The sequence below is a fragment of the Phyllostomus discolor genome, chromosome 13 (genome assembly GCF_004126475.2).
Source record: "Phyllostomus discolor isolate MPI-MPIP mPhyDis1 chromosome 13, mPhyDis1.pri.v3, whole genome shotgun sequence".
Lineage (NCBI taxonomy): Eukaryota > Metazoa > Chordata > Mammalia > Chiroptera > Phyllostomidae > Phyllostomus > Phyllostomus discolor.
Genome location: NC_040915.2, coordinates 46,454,896 through 46,468,345, shown reverse-complemented (window position 1 = coordinate 46,468,345; position 13,450 = coordinate 46,454,896). Strand labels below are relative to the sequence as shown.

General features: G+C 45.2%; 1 protein-coding gene and 1 long non-coding RNA gene across 2 annotated transcripts; one reads left to right on the top strand and one right to left on the bottom strand.

Annotated features, from left to right (window-relative positions):
• Positions 1–4,299: 4,299 nt before the first annotated feature.
• RPL6 (ribosomal protein L6) lies at positions 4,300–10,411 on the top strand. The gene is made up of 7 exons (XM_028528759.2): positions 4,300–4,357; positions 5,295–5,531; positions 5,628–5,726; positions 6,790–6,933; positions 7,434–7,482; positions 8,433–8,617; positions 9,046–10,411. The coding sequence occupies exons 2-7, from the start codon at positions 5,295–5,297 to the stop codon at positions 9,196–9,198; spliced, it is 867 nt and encodes a 288-aa protein (XP_028384560.1). The 5' UTR covers positions 4,300–4,357; the 3' UTR covers positions 9,199–10,411.
• Positions 10,412–10,818: 407 nt separating this feature from the next.
• On the bottom strand, positions 10,819–12,676 carry LOC118497844. The gene is made up of 2 exons (XR_004900352.1): positions 11,207–12,676; positions 10,819–11,051 (listed from the first exon to the last, which is right to left on the bottom strand). It is a non-coding gene; the product is annotated as an uncharacterized LOC118497844 (long non-coding RNA).
• Positions 12,677–13,450: the final 774 nt, after the last annotated feature.

Below are 13,450 nucleotides of genomic sequence, written 5' to 3'. Positions count from 1 at the left end.
CAGGTGGCGACTGTGTGGCTTGGCTTCTGTGCCCTGAAGGGCTGACTAAAGCTCAGTCTGAAGGTACCTTGTAAAATTCCAGCAAAGCAAATTTGAAAGAGCCTATATAATCAATTAGTATTCTTGTTGTGTTCATGGGAATAATCAGGCCAAATTAGAAATGCAGTCTCTTGGATAAAATGAGGGTGATTTTAGGGAGAGAAACTGTGTTTCAATGGAAATTACAATGTCCAACTGTCACCCACAAACTGATTGAATCCTAGTTGTCCTCCAAGCTAATGTTTCATTTTTGTTTCCATCCTTCGGCTTGGGAATTATTGAGAGCCACTGATGCAGTGTCATCCACACAGAATTCTCCGACCACGCCACCTCTCCCTTTTAGGGATTTTGAGGTTCAACATCTGGCCTTGGTTTTTCTGACTAGCTCCCTTCCTAGGACCCATAGCAGTCTTTTTCTTTGCTCTTGTTTTTAGGCCGTGTCTCCCCAAATATCCCATATCTTTCATTCAATGGAGCGTCCAGGCTCTGAAAGATTCTTTCCACAAATGACCTGCAGCCACAAGTATGGGCTGTCCAATTCCACCCTCTTCTCCTTAATGACCCACACCTGGACCCACAGACCAGGCCAGCGCTACATCCCCAGCCTGTCTGAAGTAGTTACAGAAGAAGAGACCTTCGTCCCCACTCCCCAAAACCAGAACTGGGCCAGGTAAGTAAGAGTAAATCCATTTTAAAACCGGAATGAAAGGGCAAAGCCAGCCCCACTCCCTATTGGCTCACCTTTTGCCTATCAGGCCTGTGACCTTCTAAAGCATACCTGACATTTTACTCTTCTGAGTTCATGTCCCCAGGACTGGAGATTACAGGAAAACAAGAACAGGACTAACTGCTCCCTACAGCCACAGGAAGAAGATAACATCGGAATGAACTGCGGCCTCATGTTACAGCAGCCCAGGGACCACTCAACAGCACCCCCTCCAACCTTTGTAAATCCGACTATAGTCCAGTGAAAGATCAAAGCCCCCACCCCTCCATGCTGGTGTGTCTCTCCACAACATGCCCCTCTCCTTTTGGGAGAGTGAACAAACACTTGATTCTCTACACTTTCTTGTCTTTGTGAATTCTTTCACAGCCCGAGTCACTGACAACCCTAACACCACATATGGACTCACCTACTCAGACTCACTCCCTCTGAATTCCAGCACGAGGTGGGGCAGCGGGCAGCCTAAAGGGCGCCAGTGGTATACAGGGAGAGACTGAAGTATCTGGCATAGGGGTGAAAAGAGGTTATTGTCTCTTTGCTGAACCTTCCCCCAACAGAACCAGCATGCTGGTACCATACCTGAAATTCCATCAACCTGGCTAACACTATGTGACACATCCCACCCCCCACCCCCAGTTGGAGATCCACTGAGGCTCTACTCTGACCAATTTATGGGCCCACCGAAGCGGCTTTTCCTTAAGAATGACTGGTCTTGGCTCCTAAATCCTATCAAATAAGCAACAGGTGGCTTTAGAATCACAGCTTGGCTTCACCTGGGAATCCCCAAACCCAGCCCAAGTAGCAACCATCTCAGATTTCTTCATAGGTCAGGCAGGGTGCCCTGGGCAGAACATAGGTAGGGGCTGACCTTGGCCTGCACTACTCAGGTAAACCCCAGGTCCAACACACCCACTGGACAGCTACAGACCATGTCAGAGCACCACCACCCTGCCCCCTTGGAAGCTGATCCTCCATGGAGGGTGGAGGTCAGTTGTCAGTGGTTACAGCCAGTCCTTAAGTTGACTGGCCTGGGTAAATTCCTCCCATTGATCTGCCAACAGCAACCAGAGCTCCATTAAAAGACGAGGGTATACTCAGCCCACACAAAGTGCGTAGGATGAGTACCCAGCTAGGGTGATAGGGGAGGTTATGCCACTGGACCCTATAGGACACCTAGTACATTAGGCCTCACTACCAAGACACAGAGTCAAAGCAGCTCTACTTAATACATAGAAACAAACACAGGGAAGCTGCCATTTGAGGAGACAAAGAAACATGGTCCAAATGAAAGAACAGATCAAAATGCCAGGAAAAGAGCTAATGAAATGGAGATAAGCAATCTATCAGATGCAGAGTTCCAAACACTGTTTATAAGGATGCTCAAGGAACTTAGTGAGGACCTTAGCAGCATAAAAAGGACCCAGTTAGAAACAAAGGATATACTAATTGAAATAAAGAACAATTTACAGGGAAACAACAGTAGAATGGATGAAGCCGAGAGTCAAATCAATGATTTAGAATATAAGGAATTAAAAATCAACCACACAAAATAAGAAGAAGAAAAAAAAGAATCTAAAAAAAGATGAGGATAGTATAAACAGCCTCTAGGACAACTTTAAGAGGTCCAACATTCACCTCATAGGGGTGCCTGAAGAAGAAGAGAAAGAGCAAGAAATTGGAAACCTATTTGAAAAAAATAGTGAAAGAAAACTTCCCTAATGTGGTGAAGGAAATACACATGCAAGTCCAGGAAGCACAGAGAGTCCCAATTATGATGGATGCAAAGAGGCGCATTCCAGGATACATCATTATTAAAAGACCAAAGGTTAAAAATAAAGAGAAATTCTTAAAAGCAAGAGGACGAAGTTAGTTACTGGAAGGTTGCCAGATGGAAGTGGGGAGGAGGAGAATGGGTGAAGAGGTGCGGGGATTAAGAAGTACAAATAGGTAGTTACAGAATAGCCATGGGGATGTAAAGTACAATACAGGACATGGAGTAGCCAAAAAATTTATACACATGACCCATGTACATGAACAATGGTTGAAGGATTGCCGAGGGGTGTGGGGGGTGATGGCTGGAGGAGCAAAGGAGGAAAAATAAGGACAACTGTAATAGCATAATCAATAAAATATAATTTTTAAAAATTCTATCTTTTCAGCCCTGGCTGGCGTAGCTCAGTGGATTGAGCTCGGGCTGGGAACCAAAGTGTCCCAGGTTCAATTCCCAGTCAGGGTACATTCTTGGGTTGCAGGCCATAATGCCCAGCAACCACACATTGATGTTTCTCTCCGTCTCTCTCTCTCTCTCTCTCTCTCTCTATCTCCCTCCCTTCCCTCTCTAAAAAATAAATAAATAAATAAATAAAATCTAATAAAAAATAAAAGCTAGTCTTTAAAAAAAATTCTATCTTTTCAGACCCTCTGTCACTGAGCAGAGTCTATAGTCTGATTAGGGGGTATAGACATTAAGCAACTATGGAGAAAATGTCCAAGGAAGGTCCCCAACTGGCCATTCATAGAAAAAGATTTCAATTTACTTGGGGATTAGATTCTTAATTCATCTAGTCCTTCTTATGTTGATAATAGTAGTGCTTTCTAATGTCCTCGGTAAGCAAAATAAAAGTTGCAACTTTTTGCGGGTTCCCAAAAGGGAGAATGTTATTGGTTTGTAACATGAAAGAGTTTCAGACAAAACATTCTTCACTTTTGCCTCTTATTAGGAAAAACAGCTCTCTATAGCATCAATTTTCAGCTGGTGAGGTACACACATGTGCCCCAAGAATTTTTCAAACATGCAATACTTGATCATTTAGTTGGGGCCCTGACCTCTTTTCCCTTAGATTGTCAAGTGAAATAAAAATGACAACAGCCAACACAATAGTCCTCCACTGTGAATTAATAAAAATTGTATCTATTTTTGGCCCCTGGCTGGCATGGCACAGTGGATTGAATGCTGACCTTTGAACCCAAAGGGTCACGGGTTTTACCCCTGGTCAGGGCACATGCCTGGGTTGCAGGCCAGGTCTCTAGTTGGGGGCATACCTGCGAGAGGAAACCGACCAACATGTCTCTCCCTCTGTCTCCTTCCCTTCCCCTCTCTCTAAAAATAAATAAATAAAAATCTTCAAGAAAATAAAATAAAATGATTTTATTTTTAAAGAGAGGGAAGGGAGGGAGAGAAGAAACATCAATGCTTGGTTGCCTCTCGCATGCCCCCTACTGGGGACCTGACCTGGCCCGCCACCCAGGCCTGTGCCCTGACTGGGAATCCAACCAGCGACCTTCTGGGTGGATTGTGTCCAGGGCTCAATCCGCTGAGCCACCCCAGCCAAGGCATCATTTTAAAAATTATACCTAATTTCTTCAGATCAGAAAAATATATTTTGGGGGGCGTGCCACAGAATTTTAATAATTTATGTGTGCCATTAGATGAAAGAGGTGGAAAGTCCCTGCTCTTTAGTATAGTTCTTTCGAAGGAAGAAAAACTACATTTCCCATGATGTCCTGGGCCAGGAAGGAAGTGAGGCTCGACCGGCTCCGTGCTTCCTTATACACCGGAAGCCAGTGCTTTAGTTCTTTTTCCCATCTTGCAAGGTAAGAATGGCGTCACTCCTCTGCAATACTCAACTTCAGGTCCCCAATCCTTGGCCATCCGAACCAGGAGGGTATCAAGTGGACACCTGCAAGGGTCAGGCATGCGCGGGGCCAACTGAGAGGCCTCCCCGGCGCTTCATTTGTCTCGCTAGGGTTTGCGGTGGCGCATGAAGAGGGTGAAATGGGTTGCGGTGGACGCTTCGGGTCTCCGGCTCTTTGCCAGTCTCCGGGGCTTGGGGAACGAGGCCTTTCTGGGAATCCGTAGCAGGCCAATGGGCCTGCAGGGACTAGGGCCACGGCGCGCGCGTTCCGAAATCCTGGGTCCGGCTTCCTAAAGACGCCGCGGAGCCAGTCTCAGCCACGTTGGGATTTGGGACCGAGGCCCAATGCTAACTTTGCCATATCCCCACGTCCGCGACCGGAAGTCGCCTCCTGGGCTTGGGGCTTTTTTTCAGTCTGTCCAGAGTTTGGGCAAATTATGTATATGTGTTAGCCTTCTAAGCTGAATTTCTTGAATAAGGCAGTAGGTAAGGTGAAAAAAGCAAAAGTCCTGGAATTAAGTAGTTCTAAATTACTGCCTCGTTGCTTCCTAGTTGTGGAGGTTTTTTAAGGCTCCGTGTTTTAAGATTCCTAGTTCCCAAAACAGGAATAATGGAATAGGAACTTTTGACCACTAAATATGTAGCAAGCACCTAAAAAGTGTAAGATATCTTAACATCTCAAGGAACTTTATAGTGTGTTGGGAAGACAGCCACCAAATGAACTATTCTGAGGTGGGTGCACTTGTTCCGGGGAGGCTTGTATCTTACAGGGCTGAAAAGGATGTGGCTACTCGGAGAGGAAGGGTTTGTCTGGGAACCTGTCCTTGTACCGTTTGGATAGTGCCTTGTCATGCAATCATTGGTAAATGCTTCCCTTTAAATATATGTATCGATAGATGGCGGGTGAAAAAACCGAGAAGCCGGATACTAAGGAGAAGAAACCCCAAGCCAAGAAGGCTGATGCTGGCGGCAAGGTTAAGAAGGGGAACCTCAAGGCTAAGACGCCTAAGAAGGGGAAGCCCCACTGCAGCCGAAACCCTGTCCTCGTCCGAGGTATTGGCAGGTATTCCCGGTCAGCCATGTATTCCCGAAAAGCCATGTACAAGAGGAAATACTCCGCAGCTAAATCCAGGGTAAGGGATGAGAGGAACCGCTGAGCATCGCCTTATCTTTTAACCTTAAGTTTTTTTGTCTGCCTCTGACGCTTTGTCGCATTTGTGTCCTGATAGGTTGAAAAGAAAAAGAAGGAGAAAGTTATGGCTACTGTCACTAAGCCAGTTGGTGGCGACAAGAATGGTGGTACCCGGGTGGTTAAACTTCGTAAAATGGTGAGTCTTGGAGGGCACTGAATTGGTTGTTAGGTGGAAGCTTGAATACTGTTAGAGGGGTGTGTGTGTGTGTGTGTGTGCATGCTTGGGTTTGGTTTTAGAAGTTTGTTTAACAGAGAACGGCTAATGAAGGGAAATGGGTTCCGGGTTTTCCAGTTTGGCTCTATCACCCACTGTTTCATGTTAAGTAGAGTTACTTTTCTGTGCTTTTGTTTCTTTGCTAGGAAAACAAAGGTCTGTTGCATGGGGTGGTTGTGAGAATTAAATAATGTATAGAGCCTAGGATGCTGCCCGGCCTGTGAAGGAACTTCCATTATGGAAGTATCCCCAGATTCACTAACACTCTTCACAGTTGACTATTACTGCCCCAGGAGGGAGGGAAAGTGATGCTTGGATTCCTTCTTGTCGGCAGGGTTTGTGAACTGGTTTTCCTATCAGGTCTTAATGTTGGTGAGCAAAGCAGAACTGTCCACTAACATGATGCAGTATTTACAGATGGGTTACTGTGAGTTACTGGTCATATCCTGATAGTCTTTGCATGGGGGTCCGATTTTTATCATTGAACTGGCAGTCCTGGTCTAAACTCTCTGGATTTGTACAGTTTGTTTTCCTTTGTGGATAAAATGGGAGGAATTGTGTTAATGTGACAGATGTGAACACACTTCACTTGAGTCAGAAAACAAGCCCTGCCTTCTTTGTAACACGCAGGATTCTGGGGAAGACAGAAAGGCTTGCGAATCAGTGTTCCATGACAGGATATAATGATAGTTTGCCATGTGATCTCTAAAGCTTGGTTTAATCCCACGTTCACCAACATAACTTGCTTGTTGATGTCTTTGCGCGAACACCCAGCTCCTTCAATAAAATGCATTCCACCTTGTATGTAAAGGATAAAAAAGTGTTGGCGTTTCCCCAGTTAAAATTTTACTTAGAAATGAAAACGCAACAGTAAATAAAGCATTTCAAATAAGTAAAAGGGTTGTGGCAAAGGTTTCATTGATACTCAGCTCTACAAACCTAATTAGCTTATTTAAATAAAGTTGGGCCTGTGGACTCTCGCCAGCCTAGATACTATCCCACTGAAGATGTGCCTAGAAAGCTGCTGAGCCACGGCAAGAAGCCCTTCAGTCAGCACAAGAGAAAACTGCGGGCCAGCATCACTCCCGGGACCATCCTGATCATCCTCACCGGGCGCCACAGGGGCAAGGTGAGCAGAGCGGCGCCTGGCGTGCGTGACCCGAGTGTGTGCGTTCTGGCTAGGGTTTCCTTGCCGTGCTGATACCAACACCCAGTAACTGGCACACCATGTTTCGCCCATTATACTACACAGTAGTTTATTGCCGCTTCCTGCTGTTGGTAATATTCCTGGGACGGATGAATCAGATGCCCCTGTGTCCAAAAATGTTTATGTATGTGAGTTACTTCCCTTAGTTTGATTTGCAGGGATGGACTTGCTGAGTTAAAGGATATTCATTTTTTAGTTGTCCAAAGTAGTGGCTGCTCATTATTAAAAAGAGAACAAGCGCACAGCAGTCCCGTTCACATCCTAGTGTCGCCCGTTCGCAGTTTGGTGTTGTTGAGTCCAGGACTGATGCTCAAATACATATGTAAAGATTTCCTTTACCAAATTTAGGGACCTGTGAGTTGATTAATTCAGATGTCAGTTCCTAATTGCAGAAACTTTTGGCATTTCTGTTTAATTTACAGAGGGTGATTTTCCTGAAGCAGCTGGGCAGTGGCTTGCTACTTGTGACTGGTAAGAAAATCCTTGATTTTATGTTCTCTGAAACTTTTCAAATGCTTACAGTATACACTTTTGCTTCCAGCTGCGTGGGAATTTTTAGTGCTATGAGATTCTGAGCCCCATTTCGTTGCCTTATATACATCAGTTCTAAGGAAGTAGGTACTGAAATTCTATGTGGCAACATATCAACTGTCACCTGAAATGCAGAATGGTTGGGTACTAGTCTCAAAGAATGGATTTTTGTCTAGACTTTGCAATTAGTCTGCCACTTGGCACTAGAATGGAGTTCCTGAACGGGTAAGGGAACCTTTACTGAGACCCCAGGCTCATGGGGTTTGGACAGAACCTGTGAGCCCAAGGAGGTGGAGGGGCCTTATTTAACTTTCATGGGGCACAGGTTGTTGGTGTGGCTGCACTTCTTGCAGCAGTTGACAGAGGAGAGGTGCAGGCAGGTGTACCACTGGTGGCAGATCATCTTGTCACAGTTGTACTTCTGGGTGAGCTGTCGGAAGGAGGAAGACTCACCGGTGCCACGACACAGACAAAGCACCAAGTGCAGGGTGCCTCGTTCTCAGTGTTGGACTCCGAGAGTGCAGCCATCCAGCGGCTGTTTGCTGGCAAAAATCAGATGCTGCTGGTCAGGGGCGGTGCTGCCCTCCTTGTCTTGGATTTCAGCATTGACATTTTCACTGGTGTCACTGGGCTCGACTTTGGGGGTGATGGTCTTTGCCAGTCAGGGTCTTCACCAAGATCTGCATCTTGGCGTCTGCTGAGGACACCGCTCAGCCGCCTCGCTGAAGAGAAAGAATGAAAAAGTCTTGATGCTGGCAATAGAAAGAGCAGTTTGGGATTTCTTCAAATCCCGAGAAAAGTTAGAAATTCAGCTCACCTGATTGCACCCAAGTCAGTGCTTATACCTTTGCTTCCCCTTTCCCTCATTATATTAACATTTCTCCCCTTAGGACCTCTGTCCTATAATCGAGTTCCTCTGCGGAGAACACACCAGAAGTTTGTCATTGCCACCTCCACCAAAATCGACATCAGTGGTGTGAAAATCCCCAAGCATCTCACTGACGCTTACTTCAAGAAGAAGAAGCTGCGCAAGCCCAGACACCAGGAGGGGGAGATCTTCGACACCGAGAAAGAGGTGAGCTGCTATTTCTGTCCTTGCCCCGACAGCCCTGCCTCCCCACTTCGGGAGTGAAAATAAACAAGGGGTAAGTTGTTAAATAGAAAAGAGAAGAAAAACAAAGTTGTAAATGATGAGGATTATCTGTGGAGTGATATTGTTCCAGATTCTGCTAATAGCAGTTCTTAATGGCAAATGGGAGCTCAACTCAGAATCCTGAGAAGCTTTGGCAGAACTCTGAATCATTGCCACATTTCTGTTGGGAAATCATTGTTATTTATCTTAGATGGGTTACTACAGTAAACAAAAGGATCAGAGCTGGTGTTGTTATATTAAAAATAGGTTGTATTTTACAGCTCTCCAAGGAAAGTGATGTACCTGAGGTTGAATACTCGATGCGACTCCTTATGAGGTTAATAATGTTAAATTCTTTTCTCTTTCTTTAGAAATACGAGGTTACGGAGCAGCGCAGGCTCGATCAGAAAGCCGTGGACTCGCAAATTCTGCCCAAAATCAAAGCTATCCCCCAGCTCCAGGGCTACCTCCGCTCCGTGTTTGCCCTCACAAATGGCCACTATCCTCACAAGATGAAGTTCTGAATCTCTTTTGAAAAACCTAATTAAATAACTGGTCTCTTTCCTTCGTGTCTTTTTTTTTTCCCCCCTTTGTCTCCCTAGTTATGTGGTTTGACTCAGGCAATTTAATGGGGTGTTAGCCTCTGCTAAGAGGAATGGGATTACTGGGTTAGAAGCAGCTCCAGCAAACTGCATCCGCTTTGGATCCACATTCTAAGCTTCCTTAGGGTCTGGCTTCTCAGCTTTTCCACCCAGCACCCACCACTATAAAACGCATTTCCTCAGCTGTCACTGAACGAGTTAGTGAGAAAAGGGGTGAAGATGAGAGATGTGGTCTCCAGGTCACAGACTTTCATCCCATCCAGTAATATGATGGCCATTTCTCCCCTGTCTACTCCTCAGCTACACACCCCTCATCTTTGCCGTTACTTTATTAAAGCATACAGAGCAAATGAGTGTGGTCATGTACCCTCCCTTTTTAAACCAAAAACCTATTATACTGTGCGTACTGTTACAGATCTATAGATGATATTTTTTGATCACTGCATGAAAAGGGGCCGTCTGTACTGCTACATTGTCCCCCTTCGTTCTTGGGGGATGTAGTCCAAGACCTGTAGTGCGTGTCTAAAACCGTGGCTAGTACCAAACCCTGTATATACTAACCTTTTTATATGTACATACATACCCGTGGTGGCTTATACATTGGATTTAATAAGGTTGATGATGGGACAATTACACGCTGTAGTGAAAGTTATGTGAATGTGGTTTCAATACTGTATTTCCTCTTGTGATAAGGGATGACAGAACACCCATGTGCTAAGGCGAAGTAGGCAGTGTGGCGGTGTTGGGCTGCTGACCTGACAGTAACAGGGACCGCTGATCTGAGCGATCCCGGGTCACTGAGCCATGACAATGCCCGTGGTTGGGGATTCTCGTCAATTCAAGGGTTTTTGTGGACTAACCGGCTGGCTAGCATATGCAGCGTGATAATCCACATCCCCAGGGAGTGCCAGAGATTGTATTTCAATTTAGGGTTGTGCACGATTTAAAACCAATTGTTAATTTCTGGGATTTCTTATGTATGGATGAGGTATTGGTGAACTGGGTAACTGAAACCATGGAAGACAAAACCGTGGATAAGGACTATTGCGTGGCCTAGGATATTTGGGTTTCTGTCCTTTGTAATTATATAGTGTTGTAGTACATAGTATTAAGTATGCATACAGAGAGCCAAGTAGGTAAGAATGATTTTTTGGTGAATTAAAAGATTTATACATTTGAATTTTTGTCAAAATGCCAAACTGCTCCACGGGCTGTACCAGTTTGCACTCATGAGAGGGTGCCTGTTTCTCCGGGTTCCCTAAACTCCATTTTTGCTAATAGAGGTGAAAAATGGCTTGGCTTGTTTTGGCTTTTATTTTTCTTTTCTCTTTTTTTGCAAGATTTTATTTTTGCTTTTAGACAGGGGAAGGGTGGGAGAAAGGGAGACACATCAGTGTGTGGTTGCCTCTCGTCCCCAACTGGGGACCTGGCCCGCAACCCAGGCATGTGCCCTGACTGGGAATCGAACCAGCAGCCCTTTGGTTCGCAGACCCGCACTCAGTCCACCAAGCCACACCAGCAAGGACTGTTTTTTATTTTTTAAAGTCAGCTCCCACTCCAGGCTACCACTGATAGAATTTGTGTCCCTGTAGTTTTTCCTTTTTCAGAGCGTCATGCAACATGCTAAATCTTACTACATCTTTGAGATTCATGTTCACGGTTCAGGAGGTCCTTTTGTCAGTATTCGGCTGTGTCAAATGTACCACTACTTTAAAATTGAGCCATTGAAAGACACTTGTGTTTCTTACAGTTACTGGAGAGTGTTAATAAAGCAACTGAAAGTGTCGCAGGTTCGATTCCCAGTCAGGGTACATGCCTGGGTTGCAGGCCATGACCCCCAGCAACCGCACATCGATGTTTCTCTCTCTCTTTCTCCCTCCCTTCCCTCTCTAAAAATAAATAAATAAAATCTTAAAAAAAATAAAGCAACTGAATTGCATACGGGTTTTTGTATGGATATAGTTTTCATTCCTCTTCAGTGAGAATAAATTACAGTCACCATACTGTATGTAATAACACCTTCGTGTTTGTCTTTTTTATATTCTGGCCATTACAATAGGATATTCCTTTCCCCCACCTGACTACAACCATCCCTTTGGATCAGCTCTATTGACGTTCGGAGCTGGACAGTTTTTGTTGGGTGGGGGGTTTCTGTCCTGTGCATTGTAGAATGTTTAACAGCGTCCATGGCCTCTACCCATTAAGGCCCGTAGCACCCAAACTCCCATCATGATGGTAAAAACCATCTTCAGGCCGTGCCAAATGTCCTCTTGTAGGTGAAATCTCCAGTTAAAACCTCCCTAAAACTCTTGGCCCCCCAAATACAGATCAGTTGCCTTTGCCCTGAACTTCCGCATCAGACAGGCCTCCTGCAGCATAATGTCCTGATTACTTGTCTTCTCACCCATTAGTTTCAGCTTCTTGAGGATAGGAGCTATGACTTAGCTTAAGGGCCTAGCAGAAAGGAGGAACTTAACTCCTTGTTGGATGAAAGATTTCCACAGGTAAGTTTCTGGAAGTGGAATAATGGATCAGAAGGTGTGGTCCTTGTATGACTTATGCACAGGCATAGCCAAAGTGCCTTACTGAAAAGACCATGCTGATTTGTGTTTACCCCAGAGCTTTGCCGTCCTGGGTTCAAATGACTTTTCCGAGGTGGCGCACAAAGGAACTGAGACCCCAACCCGCCCGGGCAGACCATGATTCGAGCACCACACACACTGCATTTCATGCAAGTGCTTTTCTTTGGGTTGCCAAATTTCCCCCACCACCCTCTTGTTTATTTAGCTAACTCATACACATCAGTTCCCAGCATTCAATGCGACGTCCTCAGGGAAACTTCCCCACTTTTCAGACCAGGTTGCAGGACATCTCATCCCCTTCGGAATCACTTGTATCAAATCGCTTCCCATCCTAAGCTTCCTGAGACAGGGAAGCTACCTGTCTCCTACGAACCTAGCTTGCACAAATGAGGCAAAGTAAATGTTGAATGGATGAAAACAGTGTTTGCTTTTCCTCGGGTGCAAGCTCTGTGATTGTGTCTTTTGCCCACTTTTCTTTTGCGGGGGCCACTGGTTCCTAATCTGTTTTCACAGCCTGGCAGTTTTTGCAAATTTACAACTTCAAATTGAAAATTCTGGTGCAGCAAGCCCCCTTACGCCCACAGAGGGGCGCAGGAGAACATGGCATCCTCCGGGCACCAGCATGCTGATTTCTCTGAAGAGAGCTGCTCTTAATGCGGCTTTTCATCAATGTGGAGGCTTGTCCCTTAGCTACGGCAATTCAAAGGCTCCAAGGAGATTTTCTCCCTCTTCGTTTTCAAATATCTTTCATCGGATTTCTTTTTCCTGCTGCCTCAGCCTAGTAGATCCACCCATGAGCTGAAAGAATATTTGGGAAACAAACAAACAAAAAACCCAAAAAAGAACAGGACTTACCATATCCCTTGGAAAAAAGATTTTGAGTAGGTGTATGTTTCCTCTTTGAGATAGTGATTAGTGAGATGGAAATAATCAATCTCCCCCACGGATTCTGCCAATGTGTGTGTGTTTGTGTGTTTTCTTTGTGTTTTGAAAGACCTTAAAAATTAACATGGCTGCTTTTTTTTTTTCTAAGCTATTTCGAGCTCTATTAGGCTTATCAAGGGCTACTTATCTTCATGCCACACTCGCATTTTTCTGAGCCTGGTAAGGATTACAGACTCATTTTAGACAGTCAGCTGGTGCCGAAAAGCCTGCAGAAGGGAGAGATACTGCAAAATCCCAAAGGGGCCCCTTTGGGGCAGCAGGGAGATGGTCTCCATCAACAAGCTTGCTCCCTCTTGGGGTGATGCCTCCCAGGGGAAACTGAGTCCTACCTCCTAAGAGCTATCCACCCTGCTTCCTCAGGCTTCTTTACTTCCAAATTAAAGTTGCCAGCACCTTTTCTTGTTCCTTTTCCCATTCTGACACCTCATTCTCAAATGGAAGCATGGAAAGGACAATTCCAAAGAGAAGGAGTCATAAACCAGAACCCTTTCTGAGTCTATGAATGGATGTTTTTCTGTGTGCATGGTGTGTGGTTGTGAGTGTGTGTATGTGTCTTGTCTTGACTAAATTTAGATTCTCTGCCTCCAGGCTTTCAGCACCAAGTTCTTTTAACCAGGAACTTTCTTTGTCCTGCTGATCCATTCTAG

Bases quoted from the DNA above. Each gene is read 5' to 3' on its own strand.
- RPL6 (XM_028528759.2), top strand. From the start codon at position 5,295: ATGGCGGGTGAAAAAACCGAGAAGCCGGATACTAAGGAGAAGAAACCC. The intron at 6,934-7,433 runs GTGAGCAGAGCG...TTTAATTTACAG, and splicing joins CCGGGCGCCACAGGGGCAAG to AGGGTGATTTTCCTGAAGCA. The intron at 7,483-8,432 runs GTAAGAAAATCC...TTCTCCCCTTAG, and splicing joins TGGCTTGCTACTTGTGACTG to GACCTCTGTCCTATAATCGA.